Genomic DNA, 20,232 nt, shown 5'->3' with positions numbered 1-20,232 from the left:
CAGTGTCGTGATCACTGTTGTACAAAGCTCCAGAGGGAAAATGAAGACCATAAAGCCAGAACGGTAACTCCAATCTCGGCACCTTCAGGAGACCTCAGAGATGCTCAAGGCAGTATTTTTTCTATGAGGAACATTCAACATTGGCAATGACCCAAATGTCCAAAAGTGGGAAATGGCTAAATAAAAGCCTCTTTCGGGCTTGGGAAATCACTGTGTCACTGTGCTTAAGGACCAAGAAATTATACATTGAAGCCTTAGGAAAACCCTAACGCAGCCGTGCACCAAACACAGGGCCATTCTGCCCAGACATGGGATAGCAAATGAATAAACGAGCCAACTTTACAGAACTCGAAGACCAATAGCTGGAAATTATTTCCAGATAATTCAGGGAAGGGTCAGGGTTTGCCTTAGCTTCTGGGGAGGAAGGAGCAAGGCAGTTTTGTTAATACCTACCCTACCTAGGTACCAGGTAAAGCACTTAACCAAGCATTGATCCCCACAAGAGCTCAGTAAAGTAGGCACCACTGTCCCCGCTTTAAAGATGATCTCTGCCTCAGCAAAGTTCCCCAACTCAAAGGATAAGGAGTCAAGACCCAAACTTATGTCTCCCTACTCTAAATTCTTGCTCTAGACTTTACTGACAGCAAATGAGGTTTATAAAAGGAATTTTAAACAGGTAGCTGCTACCCTTGGCCAGGGGCAAGAGCACTTTGCTTAGCTTGAGTAGAAAGATGTGCTTGAAAAGAAAAACACATTTTCCCCCTTGAGTTCTACTCCTAATGACTGAGTAGCTCTCCACTGCCTAGGTGTAGCTTGTTTTCCTGGGGGGAAAGTTTAATAAAAAACCTCTTCGCAGGAGAGCATTGGCCCCTGAGTCACTGTGGTCCATAGTGACTGACTTTAAACTTTATGTGGCAGTAAGTTTCCCTGTTTTCTATCTCCAAGCCAGGAAGGATGTTTTTCCTGCTCTCTAACTCAATGTGCTAATATCGAAGAAGGCAATTTTGTCTCGTTCATTCACTGCCTTAGTATTTAGAGATGTCCATCACTACAGCCACAGAGCTTTACAAGCCCCGAAGACACCAATGCACTGCTTGGTTGTTGTCTGTTGTGTGTTGGGGGGTCATCTTGATAACAGCAGATTAGCACACATTCCACTGGTTTGCCCTTGTTAAGCTGTGAAAGTCACTTTTCTTCTGGAGTCTGTAATTGTCAAACCCTCTCTTCTCATCCACAAATGCATCTCTTCCAGAGGCTCCCACAATCACAGCTAATTTCTCTAGGTTTCATATGGCAGGCATCTGAACAGAATTAAAAGCATAAGCACATGCAAAAATAATCTGCTTCCCAAGATAGTAAATGCTGAGAAGTTCTATATTAGAACACACTGTGAGTGCTGACTGGCTAGGGCATGATTAACCTAATAGGCTTAAAGCTCCGCTTGCCATCCACATCTGTCGAGACACAAGCAAAACACAGGCCCATAATCCATGCGACTAGGTGCTTTGGAATTGTCCCACTTCTCACTAACAGCACAAGGTTCAAAACTTAGAAGGACACAGATGACAGGCACCATTCCTTCCCCACAGTGGGGCCAAGAAGGTGAGGAAAGCTGGTTCCACATCTAGCACCTTGCACCATGGACTTCAAAGGACTTTGGCCTTGAATTGCCTGGATGGATCAGTAAGGCTGCCTCTTGCTCCTATTTCCAAGATGATTCTCTGAAAATTGTGAAAGCTGCGGGTGGACCAGCTGAAATCATGGGCTGCACACCTTCACACAGCGACATTGTAAACAGCGTTGCAAGGAGTGGCATTCAATTTTTGAAAAAGCCCAAAGCAATTTTGCCAGGACACCAGAGGAACAGTAAAAGGGCTTCCGTCCCTTCGCTGGTTAAAAGTTCTACCCACTATGACGCTGTGGGGAGCCCGCCTCAGGGACGAAGGCTGGCAGAGGAGCAGCTAAGTTCCAGCAGGACTCAAACCATGGCTGAAGGTCTTCGTCAGCTCAAGGGAGATAAGGAAGGACTGATGGCAGAGACCCAAACCTCCCACATGGCCGAGGACATTCCATTCAATACACCAGGCTCCCACGGGACCCAAGAGGCAGCCTTTCCCAGGAAAGAGAGTGTGCAAAGTACTACCCAAGAGACCTCCAAATCAGGCCACTGCTGCCAAACCTTCCTCCCTGCTCCGGGTTCAGCAGGCAAAGTGGACTTCCCCGAGCCTCTGGTAAAGGCTCACCAGCATACTTACACCTACCTGCACTCCAGCCTCTCCAAGTATGAAGCAATCGTGTGCCTCATCCATCAGACCATCCAGACCCGGGAGCTGCTGCAGCCCATGCTCCACTTCCTGCTGCTGTGCTTTGAGGAGGTCAGCCAGCTCCTGGGGGAGATCTCTAGAGATGGAGAAGCGCTCCTCCAGGAGGTTAGGGACAATCTGATTTGGCCATTGAGGAAAGGAGAGCCCCAGGCGCAGCCAGACCTCCTGCAACAGCTCCTTCAGTACACTGTCAGCAAGCTACAGATGCTCCATGGCACGGTGGCCCCCCTCACTGGCAACTCCCTGGAGGGCTCCAGTGGCTACCTCTACTCCACCGCAAGCCACTTGGAAAATAAGCTGAGCACGAAGAGGGGTGTGGAGGAACGTCTCCTAAGGACACTGGTGCAGCTAGAGAGCTTCACGAGTGGCCATGCTGACTCTGGGCTGCACGATCTACCCTTGTGCTCCGAGGACAGTGGCATCGGTGCTGACAACGAGTCCGTGCAGTCCATAGACAAGCTGGGGAAGCAAGCCAGCTGGGACTTGGCACCAGAGCCTGTAGAATGGAACCTGAGGACTTCACCTCAAATGGAGACCAGTCTGTCAGGACAGGCCTGGCAGCAAAGTCCATTCCAGATGGGTCCCGACAGAGCCCAGGACTGCCCACTGTCAAGGCCTCCCATGACAAAGGTTCAGCCAGCAACACAGGGTGAAGCAAGGAGGCCATGCCCCTCCAGCACAGGCCCAGAAACAATTACCTCCAGGCCTGTGGCGGTGGGCAAGAGCATGCCTTGCGATTCTCTGGGGATTGCCGCCCCCACGAAAGCACATCTTCCTGAAAGCTCCAGGCTGATGGCTATGCTATCCCTCAGTGAAGGTGAGGACAGCAGCCCGGAGGAGGAGGACAATGAAGTTAGCAGCATGAGTCTGTGCACAGGGCAGGAAAGAGCCCCACATTCAAGGCCACAGTCTTCACCCGCTGACAGGGAAAGCCTCTTTCAGCCACGCTCCAGGAAGCTTAGGAGCCCCCAGGCCCGGGAGATGATTCTGAAGATGAAAGAAGCCATCAGTGAAAGGATCAAGTTTGTCCCCATCCCCTCTGGACATCAAGACTGGGCTGAGGAAGAGGAGGGAAGGACAATGGTCCCACCAAGACCTAGCACGGTCAGCGGCAGCAGGAGGGCCCCCGAGAGGCAGAGAAGGTCCCAGTCAGAGGGGTGTCTTAAAGAACACCAGGAAGACCCTACTCTCCAGGAGCTGCAGAGGGTCCAGGGAGATCTCAGCCAGAGGCTGGAGATGTTTTATGCCTTGGATGCTAAACGGCAGGGGCAGAAGAAGGAGCAGATTCTACAACCCAGGCCAGCAGCTCTGAGGCTTACCAGCAACTACAGGGTGAGCCCCAGCAACACCGTCAGCAAGCTCAAGGCGTCCCTCACCAAGGACTTCAGCATCTTGCCTAATCAGGACAAGAACATTTGGCAGAGATGCGGTCCCCACCCTGAAGGTGAACAGCCCTGGCGGGGAAACACTGAGAAGCTGCCAAACAGCACCCCGTCAGGTGAGAAGGACAGCGAGGCTGCCAGGGCCAAGGACTGGATGGTCAGGGGATGCCCCACCAGAACATCAGTCAAAAAACTTATTGAAACTTTCAGTCCCGCCGAGAGTACAAGGACACCAGGGGACACTAAGAACTCAGGGTCAAGCCCCTGTCTCAGGAGGTGGGGGGTACCCATCATGCCTCCCAGATTTCCCATTTACAGGGGGCTTGCTCCTTTGTATCCCAAGCCCCAAATTTCTCCAGCAGTGGGCAGCAGCTATCTCAGAGCTGACATACCCTGGAGGCCCTTGGCGCCGGTCTTTCCTCCTTTGCCTGCGGCAGAAGCATCTAACAGTGAGGGGACACACTGTGAAACAGAGGAGGACTCAGAGCACCTCCCTCCACCGCCTCTGGAAATCCTGATGGACAGATCATTTGCCTCTCTGGAGCCTCCAGAAGGCAGCAAACCAGCAGAAAGCTCCCCCGAAGGGACCCCGGCACCAGGACTGGGAGGATCTGGTCCTGCCAGAGGAACATGGGCTTCCTCAAAGCTGAGAGCCTCCATGAGTCCCATCAACTTGCTGCCCAACAAGGGCACTGCCAGCCCCAGCAAGCTGTGCAGCACAGGGCTGGGGAGCACCAAGAGCAGCAGCAATCCCAGAAAGCTTGCCTTGGATTCTAGCCTCCCACCAGCAGCCAGCCCTGACTCAGAGCGGGAGGGCAGGGCCCAGAGTCAGGCACAAGCAGCGAAGGCCACAAGCGCCTCCAAGCATCCCTGGAAGGCAGTTGCCTGGCACCACACCAGCCTTACATCTGGGCAAAGCAGGACCTCAGAACTTAGCCTGGCCAGACCCACTAGAAGAACTCATTCTACACAGGCCTCCAGGCTGAGCCGAGAGAGAAGTCCCCCGGTGGTCAGAAAAGCCTCTCCCACAAAGGCACACCGGGTGCCCCAAGCAGACAAGAGACTGCATGGCCTTCCCTCCTCCCATGGACTCGCCCAGTCAAGTCTCCCCACTGTGATCAGCTCCCCCAGCCCACCACTCAGCCCTGGGGCTCCCAGCCCACCAGTGAGCCCCAAGGTGCTAAGTCCACCACCAGCAAAGAAAGGACCTTCACCGCCCCAACACAGGTCTCCCAGCCTGCCTCCAGGGAGCCCTCCTGCACAGAGCACAGAAGCAAGCTCCCTTTCCTCTGTCCCCTCCCTGTCCCCCCCAGCATCCATATCTTGGGGGCAGAGGGAGACAGGAGACTCTGAAGACGGTCAAGTCCCCTCAGCCAAGGTATCTGCCATATTCTGCCCAGCCACATCATCTCTGTTTGAAGCCAAATCAACAGCTCGCCCACTGACCCCACAGTCACTGCCACCAGAGCCTGGGGCCCCTCTAGGGACCCAAGCAGTATGCAGTTCAGGACCACGAATGGGAGCAGATTCGCAGAGGAGAACGGCTCTGTGTTCCCTCAACCCCCTGCCTTTCGTCAGAAGGACAGCACCCCGCCACCAGCTGGGTATCCAGCTTCAGCTGCCCAGTTCCAACCTCGCTGGCACCTCTTCGGAATCCCAGCTCAGCCAAAGCAGGTAAGAAGTGCCATTGATCCACTATCCTCCGGGTATTTGGAAGGGAGAAGAGCACAGGGAGTGGGCCCTAGGGATTGTCTGGGTCAGCAGTTCCCATACTGTGCTCCAAGAGAAGAGGCAAGTGGGAAAGAGAGGTATGGGGAACAGGGTGCTCCCCTCTTCCACTATGAGAGACTGAGCTTTTTTCTGGAACACATTGGGTTCCTGAGAAAGATTTTTAATGCAAAGAGGCTCTGTTGTAATTTTTTAAGTTTGTAAGCACCAAATTAGTGCTACATAACACCCCCTTATTGTGTAGATGACAGAGTGGGGAAACCACCTGCCAATGGCCAGCTCACTCCAGCTCTGTCTGGACCCAGCAGCTGGATTCTGTTGCTTTTATTCACTGGATCCAGTGAACTGTCCAGTCACTAACTACCTGGTGAAACTACTAAAAATTATTGAGAACCCAAAAGAGCCCCTGGGTATGGGATATAGTCTACACATTTTTACTATAATAGAAGTTAAAACTGAGAAATGTGTGAACCTGTTATTAGCTATTTGTTAAAGACTAAACCATTTCCATGCTAACACAAATAACACATTCCTACGGAAAGCCTGCTTTCTGCAACAACCACAAAACTTAGTCAAAGGAGTGGCCCTGTCTTCCATTTTTGCAAACTTTGTTGGTGTCTGGCTCAATGGCTGGGAAGACAGCTGCACCCTGAGATCTGCCCCTGCAGCCAGTCTGTGACCATATCACCCATTATATGGGCTCTGGAAACTGATCCCACTTTCCTGAGAATAAGCAAGAAGGGCAAGTATCATCTTCATATTATAAAGGAAATAGGCTTCCTTGAAAGCATCTTGGGGTACTCAGGAGTCTGCAGCCCACGCCTTGAGAATGGCTGGTCCTGGAGGTGTAGAATAGAAGTGTCGGGATTCCCATTCCCCTCAGGACCTAGCTCCACCTCTCCACCAACTTCAGAGGTTTGTGACATATGAACAAGATGCTTTATGAGTGCCAAGTACCAGAATCTAGGCAAAGAGCGGCCGTCCCTGCCCTTGGCAGAGTGCGTTCTGACTGTGGCTTTCTCCGCAGGAGCAAGTGACTTGCACGTGGACGGCAGGCCTACAGACAGGCACACAGCCACAAGGGGCCATGAGTCAGGATAGCCACTGCGTGAGCACCGAAAGGATCACTCGTATGCTCTAGTGGTTATTTTACAGACTATATGGGGAAAATGTCAACCAGAAGCCTGTTAGAGAAGAGTTCTTTTCAGTGTGTCTTGATACAGATCAGACAAAGCTCAACCAACAGCAGTTCTTGCTGTCTCTGTATTAGCCACAATTGTGTAAATCTGTGTTTAATTTCTGCACATGTGACACATGTTACAGCCCTCACAATCTGTCCAGGCAAAAGTGATAATTTTTTACAAAGTACTCGGCAGTCAATTTTTAGTAAAGATATTATCTCAGGAAAGTTGGGCATGATAATAGTTATATAAACTTCCCCAGCCACTTGAAAGAAATGAAATATTGATTATTTTTGCAAGAATCTTAATGTAACGTTGCTCTTTTCTTAAATCTAAAGTGGGCTTCCTACAGCACAGCGGCTTTCATCTAAGAACCTCTATAAATGTTAATGTATTATTCCTCTCACCAGCTACTTATTCAGTTATTAGATTTCTAAAACTGTGCCCTTCAGGAGAAGAGCTTGAGAGAACAGGGACAATAAAACGGCATTAATTAAAAACACTAACATTTTAAAACAGCAGGAGCTATAAAGTTGTTCAAGAACATAAAATTGTTCAAGAAGAAAATAATGCCCTTTTCTCGGGCTTCTCCTCGGAATAGAGCAGCCTAAACGGTTGTTTTATGCCCTGAATCTCAATCTTTGGGGGGGAAGGAGGGTTCCTTATAGCTTGAAAAAGGAGCCTGCCCAAGGTCACATGGAAGGTCAATGACTTGTACCCATTCCCCTGCCTCTTGGCATGATCATGTCTCTAAGCCGTTCCACACAAAGAGCTCACCATAGGAAAATGCTCAGCGCCACCCCAAGGTGTGAATTTGGTGTCCAGAGGCACAAACATTAGCTGTATTGCAGCAAGGCTTTGCCTCTCTGTAGAAGGCGAGCATATTTTTCTGCCAGCCTACATAGGGGAACAACACTAGGGACCTGGACACAGCCTTCCCAAGATCATGCACAAGGGCTTGCAGGGGCACGACTGCGCCCGCTGGGTCTTCCAGTGAGGCAGGCTTGCAGGAGCAACTGGCCTGCAATCTGCTTTGACTCCTGTCCATCACCCCATGCTAGGGATGAGTCTTTTGAAAAAATAAAAGTGATGTTTATGTCCTCCTTGCCGTGGGGCCCCAGTCCCTGGAGGCATCCTCTGCTGAGCTTCAGCTGTCAGGTGCCCAATCCCTGCGAGAGATCAGTCTCTAGGTCTCAGAGCGTTGGGGTACTGTGTGCACTCAGAAGGGTCTAGCGTGCCTCCTCTAAGTGTGGTGCTTCTCCCTTTTCCTGGCCTGAGCTAGTGAGGCAGCGGCTCTCTGCAGCCCCCACTTAGTTCCTGTCTCAGGTTGCTCTGTGGCCAGCAGTTCCAGGAAGAGGTAAAACCACAGCCACAGGGTGACAACCAGGAAAAGCAGCCACCTGGCCCGCACTTCAGGCACATGTGGAACCCGGGTGGAGGTAAGACAGAGAGTTCTGGTCCAAATGGTTTGCCAGGCCACCTGCAAGGCCCAGGGCGGCAGGCCGTGGGCTTTCTCCAGGCTTCCCTTCGGGTTCCTGCCAGCCGCTCCAGGTGAGGTGCAGCAGAGGGTGGGCACAAACCTTCCCTCGCCTCAGGGTTCAGGGGGAAGGACAGAAGGGGCAACTGTGGCCCATTAATCATACTGGGCTTTGAATACCTGCAGGGGCCTGAGATGGGGCCAGACACCAACACAGATGAGACAAGCTTGAAGGCACGTGGTAGGCTCCTCGCTGCCTGAAAGCCATGGACCTGTGCCACCCCTCCCACCACACCCCGCCACACGTAGGTGCTAGTTACCCGCTATGAGATTTACACGCTTTGTCCAATATTAATACCTGGGAGATGGGTACTCTTACGATTTCCATTTTACAAAGAGAGAAACCAAGACTCTGCTGGGTTATTTGACATGCTACAGGGCACACAGCTAGGATTTGGAACCCCTGGAGCCAGAGTCCAACCTCCACGAGGTAGTTGGAGGCCAGTCTGCCAGCAGATAGCCGACGTGGCTATCAGAGTTGGTCTCCTCTACCTGACTTGTTCCCTACCTTGTGCCAACCTCCCTTCTGCTCTTCCAAAGCTTGCCCAGTCAGACTGAGGACCATGCGGGGGTCCCCTCCCAGAACACAGCCCCTCTTGGCTATATCGCTCAACAGCTGGGAAACTCCTTTCTAGCCAAATGCGGGGCAAGGCTGGGCCGAGCAGCTTCTATTTCATTCCATTCAGGAAAAGGGCGGCAGCTGTGAAAGCAGGGTTATTGTTGTTGTTAATTCAACTAGCTAAGCCTCGTCCTTTAGTAAACAAGAAGCGCATTAGAAACAAAAACAAAATAAAGGCCCAGCTCCCAGAGCTCCTGAGGCAGTTGCTTTGTTCAGAGCAGCAGGATCTTGGGCCCAGGGAAAGAACAAGATTCAGCCTGTGAGCTGAAGACCTGAGAGCTGGTTCCCACCAGGCCCAACCACAGCAGGTGGGAAGGTGAGCACAGAGCAAGGACAGCCCAGTCCGACAAGCCTGACACAGAAAGACAGGGGCTGGTGCCAAGGATGAGCCACTGGGCTTCGTGTGAGAGGGCTCTGAGGAACACACACAAGACTGCAGGGGACGGGGAGGGAGTGGGGAGGAACAGCAGAGGAGGGTGTGCGCTGACCTTGTTCTTTCTTTCTGCAGCAGCAGCAGCAGCAGCAGCAGCAGCAGCAGCAAGGACAGCCCCAAGCAGGATATGGCACCTTGGAGCAGCTCCTGTGCCCCAGAACTGCAGAGCAGTGGCGGCAGACAGGCATCTCCCCCAGAGCTCTATGTACTTGGCCATGGGCTGCAGCCGGAGGCCCGCACCAGCCGTACCCAGAATAAATGTCAGCTTGAGGAACAGCCCCAGAACAAGGAGGTGATTCCAGTCACCCCAGCAGGCCCAAGGTGACAGCCAAGAACCTATACTGCCCCTGGATGGTAGGCAAACCGACTCCCACAGGGGCATCCTGGAGTGGCCTTGAAAATGTACCACTGTTCAGTGGGTCTGCTAAACTTTAATCAGTGGCAGTTCTCAGTTCCAAATCCTGCTTTGCCTTTGTGCTCAAAGGTTAACCAAAATGTTGGACCCCAAGGTGACACTTTTCAATCCTTCAAGGGCTAGCCTTAATTTAGGAAAGGAATACAGCCCATGCTCAAAGGGCTAGGTAGTTTACATGCTAATCATGGAATCATTTAATCCTCACAACAATGAGTGAAATAAATAGCATCCTCCTGTTTTGCGAATAAGAAAGCCAAAGGTGTTGGGGGAGCCCTCCTCAAGTATCTTGTCAGAGTCCTACAGGTAAGAAGAGAACAGAGAAAAGCTTGGCACAGACGTGACTGGCCCTTGGATCTCTGCTGTTTTCATTACATTTCGTTTGCCTCATATTCCATCACCCGCCCTGCCTACCACGCACACAATTCTACAAACGGTGGGAAAGCTTTGTTTTTAGAAGGCTGAGCGATGGCAGATCGCTGAAGTTCCCAGAAGAGCTTTGTTTATGAAGCTAAGTGCTCCTGACACGAGGTGGCTGTGGTGGATGAGAACACACAGTCCCACCCACTCTCCACTCCTGCTTCCTGAGCTCAGCCCCAGTGCCATCAATTCAGAGCTTTCAGCTCCCAGCAACAGCCATGCTGCCCTTGGCCTCGGCTCGTATCAAATGCTCTCGCCGCCCAACACACCCACACGCCCAAGCCTGCCAAACAAGGCTCCTATTCTCTGCACCAGGTGGGCACCAGAGCTTGTGAGACTAAGTGGGTGAGACTCACACACTCGCGTGTCTGTCTCCTCCTGAGGCTTCTTGGCCAAGTTTATTCCCAGGTCATCTGCAAAACTTCTACTGGAGATCAAATGAAAGCAAAGAATGGTGGCTCATGCCAGAAAACTGCTTCTGCCAATGAGCCTGATATTTGCTGCAGATCTTGGAATTTTTCCATCAGAGGCTGTGGAGCACTTTCTATTTAGAAAAGAATTTTCAATAATTGGGTGATTCAATGCCAGCTCAGTGGGTTGTCAAAGACAAGAATTCTCACCCACGAGTACAGCTAAGAGGCAGTCCTCCAGATCTGCTGCAAAGCTGATTTTTTAAATTTGGGGAAATTATAGACCTCAAATCCTTTCTTGTTGAAATAGATCATGGGCTCAAGAACATGTTAACCTGGGTCCTAGGGACTCCAGCTAGCTTCCCCCAGGGACAGGCAATGAATAAATGCATCTCATTTGACTTGTCTAGTTATTAACATGGGGGTGACAGGGCTTATCTCTTTAAAGACACTTCAAGAATCAATGATTATATTACCAAGAGGGGCTACACTCACCCTCTATATTGGAAAATGTGTGTGCATGGCCAGCTATGTGCTCACATTTGCTAGTGTGGCTGCATTCATCTCAGGGCACACTCAGGTCGCAGCCAGACCAAGCTGGGTGGGTGCCTGGGAACCACCTGGGCTGCAGGCCATGGGAGTGGCTGAGGAAGAGGCAAGTACCTGAGAATAAACCAGGTTCAGGAGACCTGCTTGCCATCGAGCTGGGCTGTCCCCAAATGGTTGGGCAGGCAGTGTGGGAAACAAGGAAGTGGGCCCGGGGTGACCTGGGCCCAGCTGAGCAAGCGGAAAGCAAATCTTTTGAGTGGCCTGTAAGATCCAGCTCACAGGTAAGTGGCTTCGGAGAGCACTGGTCAGGAGGGGTTTGCACCCTCTGCTAGGGTGTAGAGACAGGATTCCTGGAGGGCCAAAGATGCAAGCAGAAACCCAGATGCAGGGACTGCACAGAAACACAGTGGGTGAAACACAAGGCCTCGTTTCTGAAAGCAGGATTCAAACAAAGCCAGATCAGCCAGAAGGGAAGTGAGATGAGTCACCTGCTTAGGCCGCCCTCCTCTGTTGTAGGAGGTTGGGGTAGGCTGAGAGCTTTGTTGGCTGAGTCCCCTTCCCCCTCAACTGTGGTGATAAAAGATAGATGTGGGCAGCTAGGAGCCAGGGACCATGTTACATCATAGACGGTCAGCACCATAGAGAACCCCCAGGAGAGGCTAGCGCGAACGACAGCTGCCCTCTGTGAGTGTACATGGCAGGACGCTCCCTGAGGCTGCCCCTCCCCCTGGCTATGCTGGCAAGGATCACGCTCACTCCTGCCACATTGCGGTCAGCAGAGAAGGGGACAATAGCTTCTAGTTTATGCCATCACCCGTGGAGAGATGATGACGGCTCCTTGTCCCTCTGGAGGACTTCTTCACTTACTGAGAGCCTTCCTGCCCCAGGATGGTGCTAGCTTCCTGCCATCTGTCCCTACAGGTGATATAAATGAGAGGCCTAGGCTGCCACCAGGTCCAGGCAACAGGGCAAGACCAAGTGTCACCCCTTGGATAGTCCTACGGCCCCAAAGCCTTGGGAATTCCAAGTCAGTTCCTCTTGGGGGAGATGAAAAAGGTTACCAAGGCCCAGGAGCTGGGGTCTGCAGACAACGAAGATCAAAATTAAAGTACTGCTGAGCTGGCACAAGAGTGGATGTTTCAAAGATGTGGGTGGTTCGGTTGGTTTGCTTGTTTGTTCTTTGGGAGGGGTTGTTTTGCCACCATGCTAACTTCACCTAGCGTAAGTTACATGTGAATCAGACTTCGCACAAGAGACATTAAATCCACCACAACATTCCAGTTTTTTGGCATTAATTCGTTGTTCCTCCAAGACCCGGCCTTTCCCTGAACCCATACCTATAGTTCTGCCTTGGAGAGCCCATTGCTGGTGGCCATGACAGGCAAGTTCATTGCTGCACCTTTCAGAGGCCATTCTTGCTTTCCTTGCCCCCTCTCCAGCAAAGAACCTTATATTTTCCGGGTCAAATCTACTTCCTTTACTTGAGAGAGGCCAGAAGACAATTTTTCTTTGTTTTTCAGCTAAACCAATGGACCCAACCTGAAGGACACATGAGTCCTTACATTTGTTTTCTTTATAGTTAGAAAACAGGAAGGAACATTGGGTATAAAGACAAGGAGAGGAGCCCCCAGAGATCTTAAAGGGGTACGTATCACACCCATATTCTTGCTTGGGCTAGCTTTTTCTGGGGGTTTACAGCTTTCACCCTCCATACTTGGGAGAACCCCAGAGCTGTGGAGACAGAGGCACTTAGCCAGGCCTTTATCCAACACATCAGTAAGATAGCAAACAGACTTGCCCCAAGGGAAAAACAATTTTCTGGTTCCATCAAAGGGATTCATGAAGGAAAAAAAGTAAATATAATGGTCTGGCAGAACAGTGATAGCTTTTGCAAGTATAAATACAATCCTCCAGATAAAATATAACCTTTCTCTGCAGCTTGGGTCTCCGCTGGTTTTTACTATAAGCAGCATTTATTTTCCATCCTCATATCACATACACCGTCCAACACCCAGAATAATCCACACTGATAGAAAATGAAGGCAGACAGGCCAAAGAGACACTTCTTTCATTGTGAAGAACTCACGTCTGACAAGATTTGCTTCATAAATTCTATGATGTGACTGAAAAGGATTTCAAGAACTATATTCTTTTTCTAAAATAAAACAGCATTTTGCATGTATCAGGGGAGCCAGTATGGTGAATTATACCTGTTGACATGTTTGTCAATTGATCATCTGCGTGGATGCTTACAAGCTGCCAGACACCCACTCTATCTTCCAAAGGAAATCTTTTCAGAGGTAATATATTTTTAAGTAGCCCCACACCAAAGATTCCGGTGAACTGCCATAAAGTATATGTGTTCTGAGCCTATATTAACAGCACATGTTATATTGTACTATCATTTGCTCCCTGTGCCTACCTGAAGTTTAAATAAGTTCCCATCAATCCATCCTGACGTTTTTATGAAATGTAATTAAAGATGCATTGGGCACAAAGAGGAGCAAACAGTTAATTCACTCAGCACTCTAATTCAGTTTTATGAAGAAGCCTGGACTCTGCTGGCTTGGTTACACTTCTGGATTCTAGAAAGTAACTTCACAGATAAGAAGTCTCTGGGCCCGGCATCCAGTGATGATTGCTTCTACTGATCTAGCCATGGCTCTGAGGCTGTCTGTCGTCTCAGACACTCCTGAAGTCCAGCATTTGGGGCAGTCCCTGATTTTGGCTCAAGTAACAGCACTAGCCACGCTCAGTTAGTGCCTATAGACAAAACTGATGTCCTCCATGGGAGGACAAAGGACCAAAAAAAGAGAGAGGAGAAAAGGAAAGGAGGGATGCGGGAAAGTGCGGTTACTCACGCGCCTCTGGAAAACTGGGGTGAGGAGCAGAAGCCTGGGTCCTGACACCTCCCTGACCCCACTGTGACCAGGCTTCCCTGGGCCTGCTCTTCACCCAGAAAGCAGTGACTGCAAAGCCAGCCCACTTCTCCTGCCACCTGCAAGACCTGCGCACGGAGCCTTCTCCTAAACCACCTTGTGAGCCATCTTGGGAAACTGAACTCCGAATCCGCTTGTCCATCCTCATCATTTTCTTTAATTTTGTTTTTAATGTTTACTTCTCCCCATCTCTGCACTTTATGATTCTTATTAAGAAAAGAACTCCGTTTTGTTTCTCCCACATTCTAGAGCTGCTAGTTGATCCTTAGAGAAAGTTAAGAACAGCTGTCAAGCCCAGCAAGAACTGACTTCCTCCTTTGAAGGTCTCTGCGTCTTTCAAAGTGAAAAGACGTGAGAACATTTTGCTGGCAAGCACTAACCCATGTGCCAAATATACCAAATGGGAAAAAACACCAAATGAAGCTTGTGAATCTCATTCACCCCCCTGTGGGGTCTTAGGATTGTCTGGACAATCATTTTGGGTGCTAAATAGCAGGTCTGACAGAGCTGAGGCTTGAGTGAATAATAATTATACCTTTCCTTGTATGCAACACCCTACCCTTCCAAAATACTGTTGTCTAAGAGAAAGGGTAAAGGAAGGAAGGGAAAAGGAAAAACAAAAAAAATACACATATACACAAGATGGTTAAGATAGTTTTTCTTAGCTCATTGAGAAGAAAGTTTTGTGCTAATACTTCTGTGGACAGTATTTCATGCCTATATCTTGTGCTTTTAACAACTACTATGAATATAACAATACCCAATGTATTAATTATTGTTACTCCCCTACTAGACTGTTTTGAAACTGTTTTATTGTTATTTTGACTTTTTTCTGTGTAAAAATTTTTTTAAATACCCAAAATACAGTTGTCTACATTGTTTCATTACATTTTAGAGGAAAATCCTATGAGATTATGAACAAAGTATTTTTTTCAATACCGTTTACAAATGAATAAAAACAAATGAGGTTGAGGGCTGACCTCTGTCTCGTTCTAGAACATGCACCAACTAGTGGCAAAACAAGCTTCCCAGACCTCAGGCTCCATTCCAACACTGCTGCACCCACTGCAAGCGGCATTCAGATCGTTACAGGGGGCAGCTCTACAAAGAGCTGTCTTCGTTTTTGGTTTTGTTGTTGTTGTTGCTGTTGTGTGGGGTTTTTTTTTAGACAAGGTCTCCATATGCAGTCTAGACTGGTCTTGAACTCACTGTGACCCTCTTGCCTCAGCCTCCTGAGTGTAGAGTTATAAGCGTATACCACCACACCCAGCAGTACAGTCTTATTTGGGGAGAAAAAAAAAAAAAAACTCCATTTTCTCCAATACTTAGAAATAGGAAATTATTTTTCATATCCACTCAAATTCCTGCTGTAATTTTAACCATTCCTTTTAAACTAGTTTGGATGGAAACTCAAAATTCCCAAGGGAATTTTAAACCATAATCCCCTCGACAAACTTCTGCCACTCCCCTCCTCCAGCGTCCTAGACACACATACCTATCAAACTGCTTCTAGCATTAAGGGAGAAGGAAAATTCTTTTCCCAAAAGGTCTTTGGTTCTCATTGCCATGACCCCCCGCAGTGGTTTCCAGGTGAAAATCCCCCAGAAACAGCAGCGGCAGCCTCCTTCCTTCCGGAGCCAGCACGGACTTTATTGCAGTGCCCCAGAGTGGTGAAAGTCTGCAGATGAAACGGAAGGGAATGCAGATCCCGTGAAACAAACTGCCTTCATGAAAATTATTTATCTTTTTTCCTCCTTTGGAAGGGGATGGGACTGGCTGTGTTTATAAAACCTGGTGACTTTTAAAAGCTATTGTTTCACTAACAGCTTCTGACACCAGCCCCAGAGGTGCTGGATCGCTTTCTGGATGTAAAAATTCTCAAGGAGAACCCAAGGTGATGCTAATAACAGCTGTCAGCCGGCAGAGAGGTAATTATAAAGCCATGATTAAAACAAAACAAAACCTTCTAGTGTTATAGCCTTTCACTGAAACACCAGGCGACAGGACACTGGAAACCAGACCACCCCCTGAATAAATTCCAGGAATGGTGACCAAACAGCCCCCACATTGTCCCTGACTCAGAAACACCAACCCAGAGAGTGCTGTGTGCGGCTGCGGCTGCGGCTGTGGCTGCTGTCCTGCCTGGAGCCCGGCTAGGAGCAGTCACCACCCTGGGAGATGCCTGATCATTTGCAGATGCTGAGGCCCTTCCCTCCAGAGGCAGCTATCTCCTCCTGTCCTCCCCCAAGCAATGCTTTAGCCATGTTTGGGAATTCTGGTTTAGGGTAGCCAACTCCCAGGTATGGCGTAGCCTGTGTACTTGACCAGAGCATCACTATTGGAGTAGAGGTCTTCAACCCTAGGCACAGAATCGGGGAGGTTCTCATCCAGCAAGTCCAGCACACAACCCAGGGATCTGCACCTTACTGAGCACCATGGGTGATGCAAGCAACCCATCCACCACTCTTAGTGCCTGTACTGTCTCCACGCCAACAGCCCCAACTAAAAGCACACCTGAAGCTGTACCTTTCCAAAGCAATTATAAAGCTTTAGCACTCACCTGCCTGCCTTTGCATCTCTGCCAGCATGGCAGTGAGCTATAGCAAGTTCTAGAGAGTCTGCTTCTCCCATCTAGTTGGTCTTCATTTATTTGCATAACTCCTATTCCCACCAGAGGCCATGTTTGGACAGCCAGGTGTCCACAGCACAAGCTGATGACCAGAGCTGACCAAGCAAATTCTCTTTGCCCTGAAATTTTCAGGGCAAAACTCCAGGAATCCATGGGATTTCAACCAATCCTTTCAAAAGGCTCCAACTGGCCTAGGGGAGGCAGAATCTTAGAGCAATAGAACTTCCTAGAAGAAAAGGTCAGGGGCTTTAGAGTCAAAGGGACCTGAACATATATCCAGCCACTCTCCAACTGTCTTGGGGCCTGACTCCCAAGGTGAGGTTTCCACCAGACCTGCAGCATCTGCATCATTGGGAGCTTGTTGGAAAAGCCGAATCTCAAGCCCCGCCCATCCTGCCAAATCCACATCTACAACTTAACAAGACTCCCAAGGGGCTCTGGGCACCGGCTCAGGTAGCTGACTAAGCATTTCTGAGGTTCAGTTTCCTCATAAAGATATATGAGACATAATCTCTTCAAGGATGTCGAGAAGAGTGACAGATCCACAACATGGGACACATTCACTTCTAAGCCCAGCTCCTCCTCCTGTCTCCCATTTCTGGTCTCCATCTTCCTCCCTCCCCAAGAATACAAGATCTGCAGTTACCCTCCTCAGCTCCCCTTTGCTTTCAGAGTGGCAGAACTGAGTATAATAAAAGGAAAATGCTTTTGGTTAAAAAGCTCTGTGCTCTCCAAGCCGTCCCACCTCAGCTGCAAGAGAGTACAGGAGGAGTGGGGGGCGCAGGAAGGGAGAAGGTGGGAGGGATGGGAAGGGGCAATGCCAAGGGCAACCGTGAGGGCCGGGAAGTGAGGAAAAGGGACAGGGGGCTGGAGAGAGGACAGGTCCCCTAAAGATGGAAGGGTCCTGACTTCCTAGCAGAGAGAGCAGAGCAAGCCCATTCTTGAAGACAAGCTCCACAGGCTAATAGTGCCTCTCAGGTTCCATGAAGCCGCAGCACTCTCTCTCCTTCCAAGGCGAAGGGCAACAGAGCCCCCACGAGACCCCATCACTAGCTGCTCTAAAGCAATGGCCCTCAAAACATCGTGTTCATGTTCAGCAAGTGCTCCTGTGCCCGTGGCCTTGTGCTAAGTAATTTACAAAACTATCTCATTCCTCTTCGCAGCAGCCAGGCGAAGGTGGGTGTTGTGATCACACAGCACCATCACCGCCTGGTCGCGTAAGCTGATGAGGAAGATGAAGATCAGAGAGTTTGATAATTGATTCCAAAGTCACATAGCAGCAAGCCGCAGTACACGAACCGGAGCCCGGCCTCTCTGACTCTAAGCCCAGGACACCCCAGGACTGTGAGGTGAGGGGAACTGACAGGCCTGTGACCCACAGGGCCAGAACCATTGCGGCTTCTCAACTCGGTTCTAGATAGAATCACCTGGATGGGGCTGGGGGGGAGAAGGAGTAAGAAGGGGGGGAGAGGAAGAGGAAGAAAAGGAGTGGGGGGAGAAGGGAGGCGGAAGGGAGGAAGGAACAGGGGGAGGGGGAGACAGAGACAGAGACAGAGAGAAAAACAGAAAGTTAGCTGCCTGGGCCCCACCCCTGACCCGCTGAATAAACCCCTGGTGGGGAGGGACCCAGTAGATGCCACCTTCTTTACATCTTTCCAGATGAATCTGCAGCACCCGGCAAGTAAAGATTCACTTACTCTCCTAAAAGGCAGGAGATGAAAAAAGGAAGAGCAAACAAGAGGCAGGCTGAAGGCAAAGTTTCCTAAAATCTCAAAAATGCCACTTGAGGTAACAGGGAGGCCTGCCAGTTACAGTCCTCGGATAGGTCCTGGTCTGTCATTCTCACACAGAGGGGACAGGGAGAGGAGGAAGAAGAAAAAGCGGAAAAGAGAAAGAAAGGGAGAAGGAGAGGCGCAGGAGAGACTGTGTCCCCAGGAGCATTTCCTGTAAGCACTTTCTCACCCACACAAAGCCAAGCAAAGAATGGGGTGGGCTCAGCTCCCGTCCACCTTGGCTGGCTCCCCAGAGCTGACCTCCCACTGGGGTCTCACTGGTGCTCCCCAGAGGCCCAGGACTAGGGAACCATGGGATATCCTCCCTGCTTCCTAATCCATGATGTGGGGGAAATTCCCCAATCTACGCCAGAGCCCCAGCCCTTCCCAGCAGCAGTGCTGGGCTGGGGTGTGTCTGGCAGAGCCCTTGCTGCCCACAGGAGATTAAAACCTGAAATAATGAAGGGAACAGAGTGGTGCAAAGATTTATTCTTTGCTTTTCTATTAGTTTTCGGTTGTTTATCCGCCTCCGCCCATGAGGGCGGGTTCAGAACTGTGGGAAGCTTCCTCTTTGAGAAGACAGGAAAGTGCAGTCGAAATTAGTTTCTGCCTTCCAAATCCTGGCCAGGCTCTGTTTCTGGGCTCTTTCAGTTCTGAAAACTCCTGGAATATTCTGATCTGTTCTAAGATCTTGACAAACAGAAAATGCAGGTCTCCCAACCAAACCCCAAAAGCTCACAAGCAAACACAATTAATTAAACTGTATAAAGCCTTTCAAACATTTAAAATCAGCCTTTTGATGGCCCGCTCTATAGCAGATCTTCAGCCGGGCTCAGCCAGAATTGACAAAGAGCAAGGAGGTCACAGAGAAGCCCCTGCTGGGGTCACCGCCAGGTGAGCAGCCAGAGTCACCAAGTCACACCCAAGCAGACTGTTCAAAGCCAGGCACGAATAACTTGGAAGTGCTCCTCCTCGATCCAGGGTACAGGGGGACCTGGCCGTGCTCCACCTGGCCACAAGGCTTCCAAAGCCAGGCTCCCCAGGAGGAGTTCAGAACATGGTATGGAATTGATGTTCTACCCGGGGTCAGGTGATAGCGGACTGGAGTTCCCCTGGTGGGGCCTGCCGGAAAACCTGCTGGCCCTCGGCCATCTGGATCTGTCCATAGCTGTGGCTGCTCCCCTCATCTTACCAGTCTGCTGTGCCCATGTCTGAGGTAATGACCTGAGCTCTAATTCTGGTCAACCACTGGAAACTTACCACTGGCCCCACCAAGGCCAAATGGGTCCAGAGCCTGAGCCCAGGATGGTCCCCTCCCCGGCCGGAACACGTTTCCCAGCTTCTCCACCAGCGCCAACACCTCTCTCTGCTTCCTCATGTCCTGTGCCCACTGCCCCTCTCGAAAGAGTCATGATTCAGCCACCTGCAGTAGATTTCTGAGCTTCCAGTGACCTCGGAGTGATATGCAGCCTTCATGCTCTACCAAGTGTTTTGCTTACCATGTTTCAGAGGTGAAGCATCTTCTAATCCTTGTTAGAGCAAGCCAAGGCTTTAGTGATTCACATGTCAAATTCCCCTGACCTCTTGATAAGCCAGGAAGATCATGCCAGAAGGTCCCATTGGACCAACAGACACTGTCCTGCAGAGTGCGTAGGGCTAAAGTGCCCTGTGCTCAGAGATATCTGTTACCCTCACCTCTCATCAGCACGGGACTGGATTCGAGCGACCTCCCAGGGCTCTGGATCTCAGGGCGTCTTGTCCCACACTGCTCGCAGATGGAACTCTGAGGGGACTACAGCACACAGCAGCACTGTGAATAAGCCCCCTGTTGGGGAGGGACCCAATAGGCTGTGCTGCGCTGCCCTTTTACTCCCTAGCTCTTCCTCTCACTCTCATC

General features: G+C 50.3%; 1 protein-coding gene across 1 annotated transcript; it reads left to right on the top strand.

The window, feature by feature from the left end:
- The first annotated feature begins 230 nt into the window (after positions 1-230).
- LOC102017114 (chromosome unknown open reading frame, human C2orf71) lies at positions 231-10,847 on the top strand. Its single transcript, XM_005400541.2, has 2 exons — positions 231-5,380; positions 9,304-10,847. The coding sequence occupies exons 1-2, from the start codon at positions 1,761-1,763 to the stop codon at positions 9,527-9,529; spliced, it is 3,846 nt and encodes a 1,281-aa protein (XP_005400598.1). The 5' UTR covers positions 231-1,760; the 3' UTR covers positions 9,530-10,847.
- Positions 10,848-20,232: the final 9,385 nt, after the last annotated feature.

The sequence above is a fragment of the Chinchilla lanigera genome, unplaced genomic scaffold (assembly GCF_000276665.1).
Source record: "Chinchilla lanigera isolate Chin_1 unplaced genomic scaffold, ChiLan1.0 scaffold00068, whole genome shotgun sequence".
Lineage (NCBI taxonomy): Eukaryota > Metazoa > Chordata > Mammalia > Rodentia > Chinchillidae > Chinchilla > Chinchilla lanigera.
This window is presented reverse-complemented; position numbering and strand designations above follow the sequence as displayed.

Excerpts from the sequence above, each read along its gene's own strand:
- LOC102017114 (XM_005400541.2), top strand. The coding sequence starts at position 1,761 with ATGGGCTGCACACCTTCACACAGCGACATTGTAAACAGCGTTGCAAGG. Across the intron at positions 5,381-9,303 it reads TCCCAGCTCAGCCAAAGCAG|CAGCAGCAAGGACAGCCCCA; the intron begins GTAAGAAGTGCC and ends CAGCAGCAGCAG.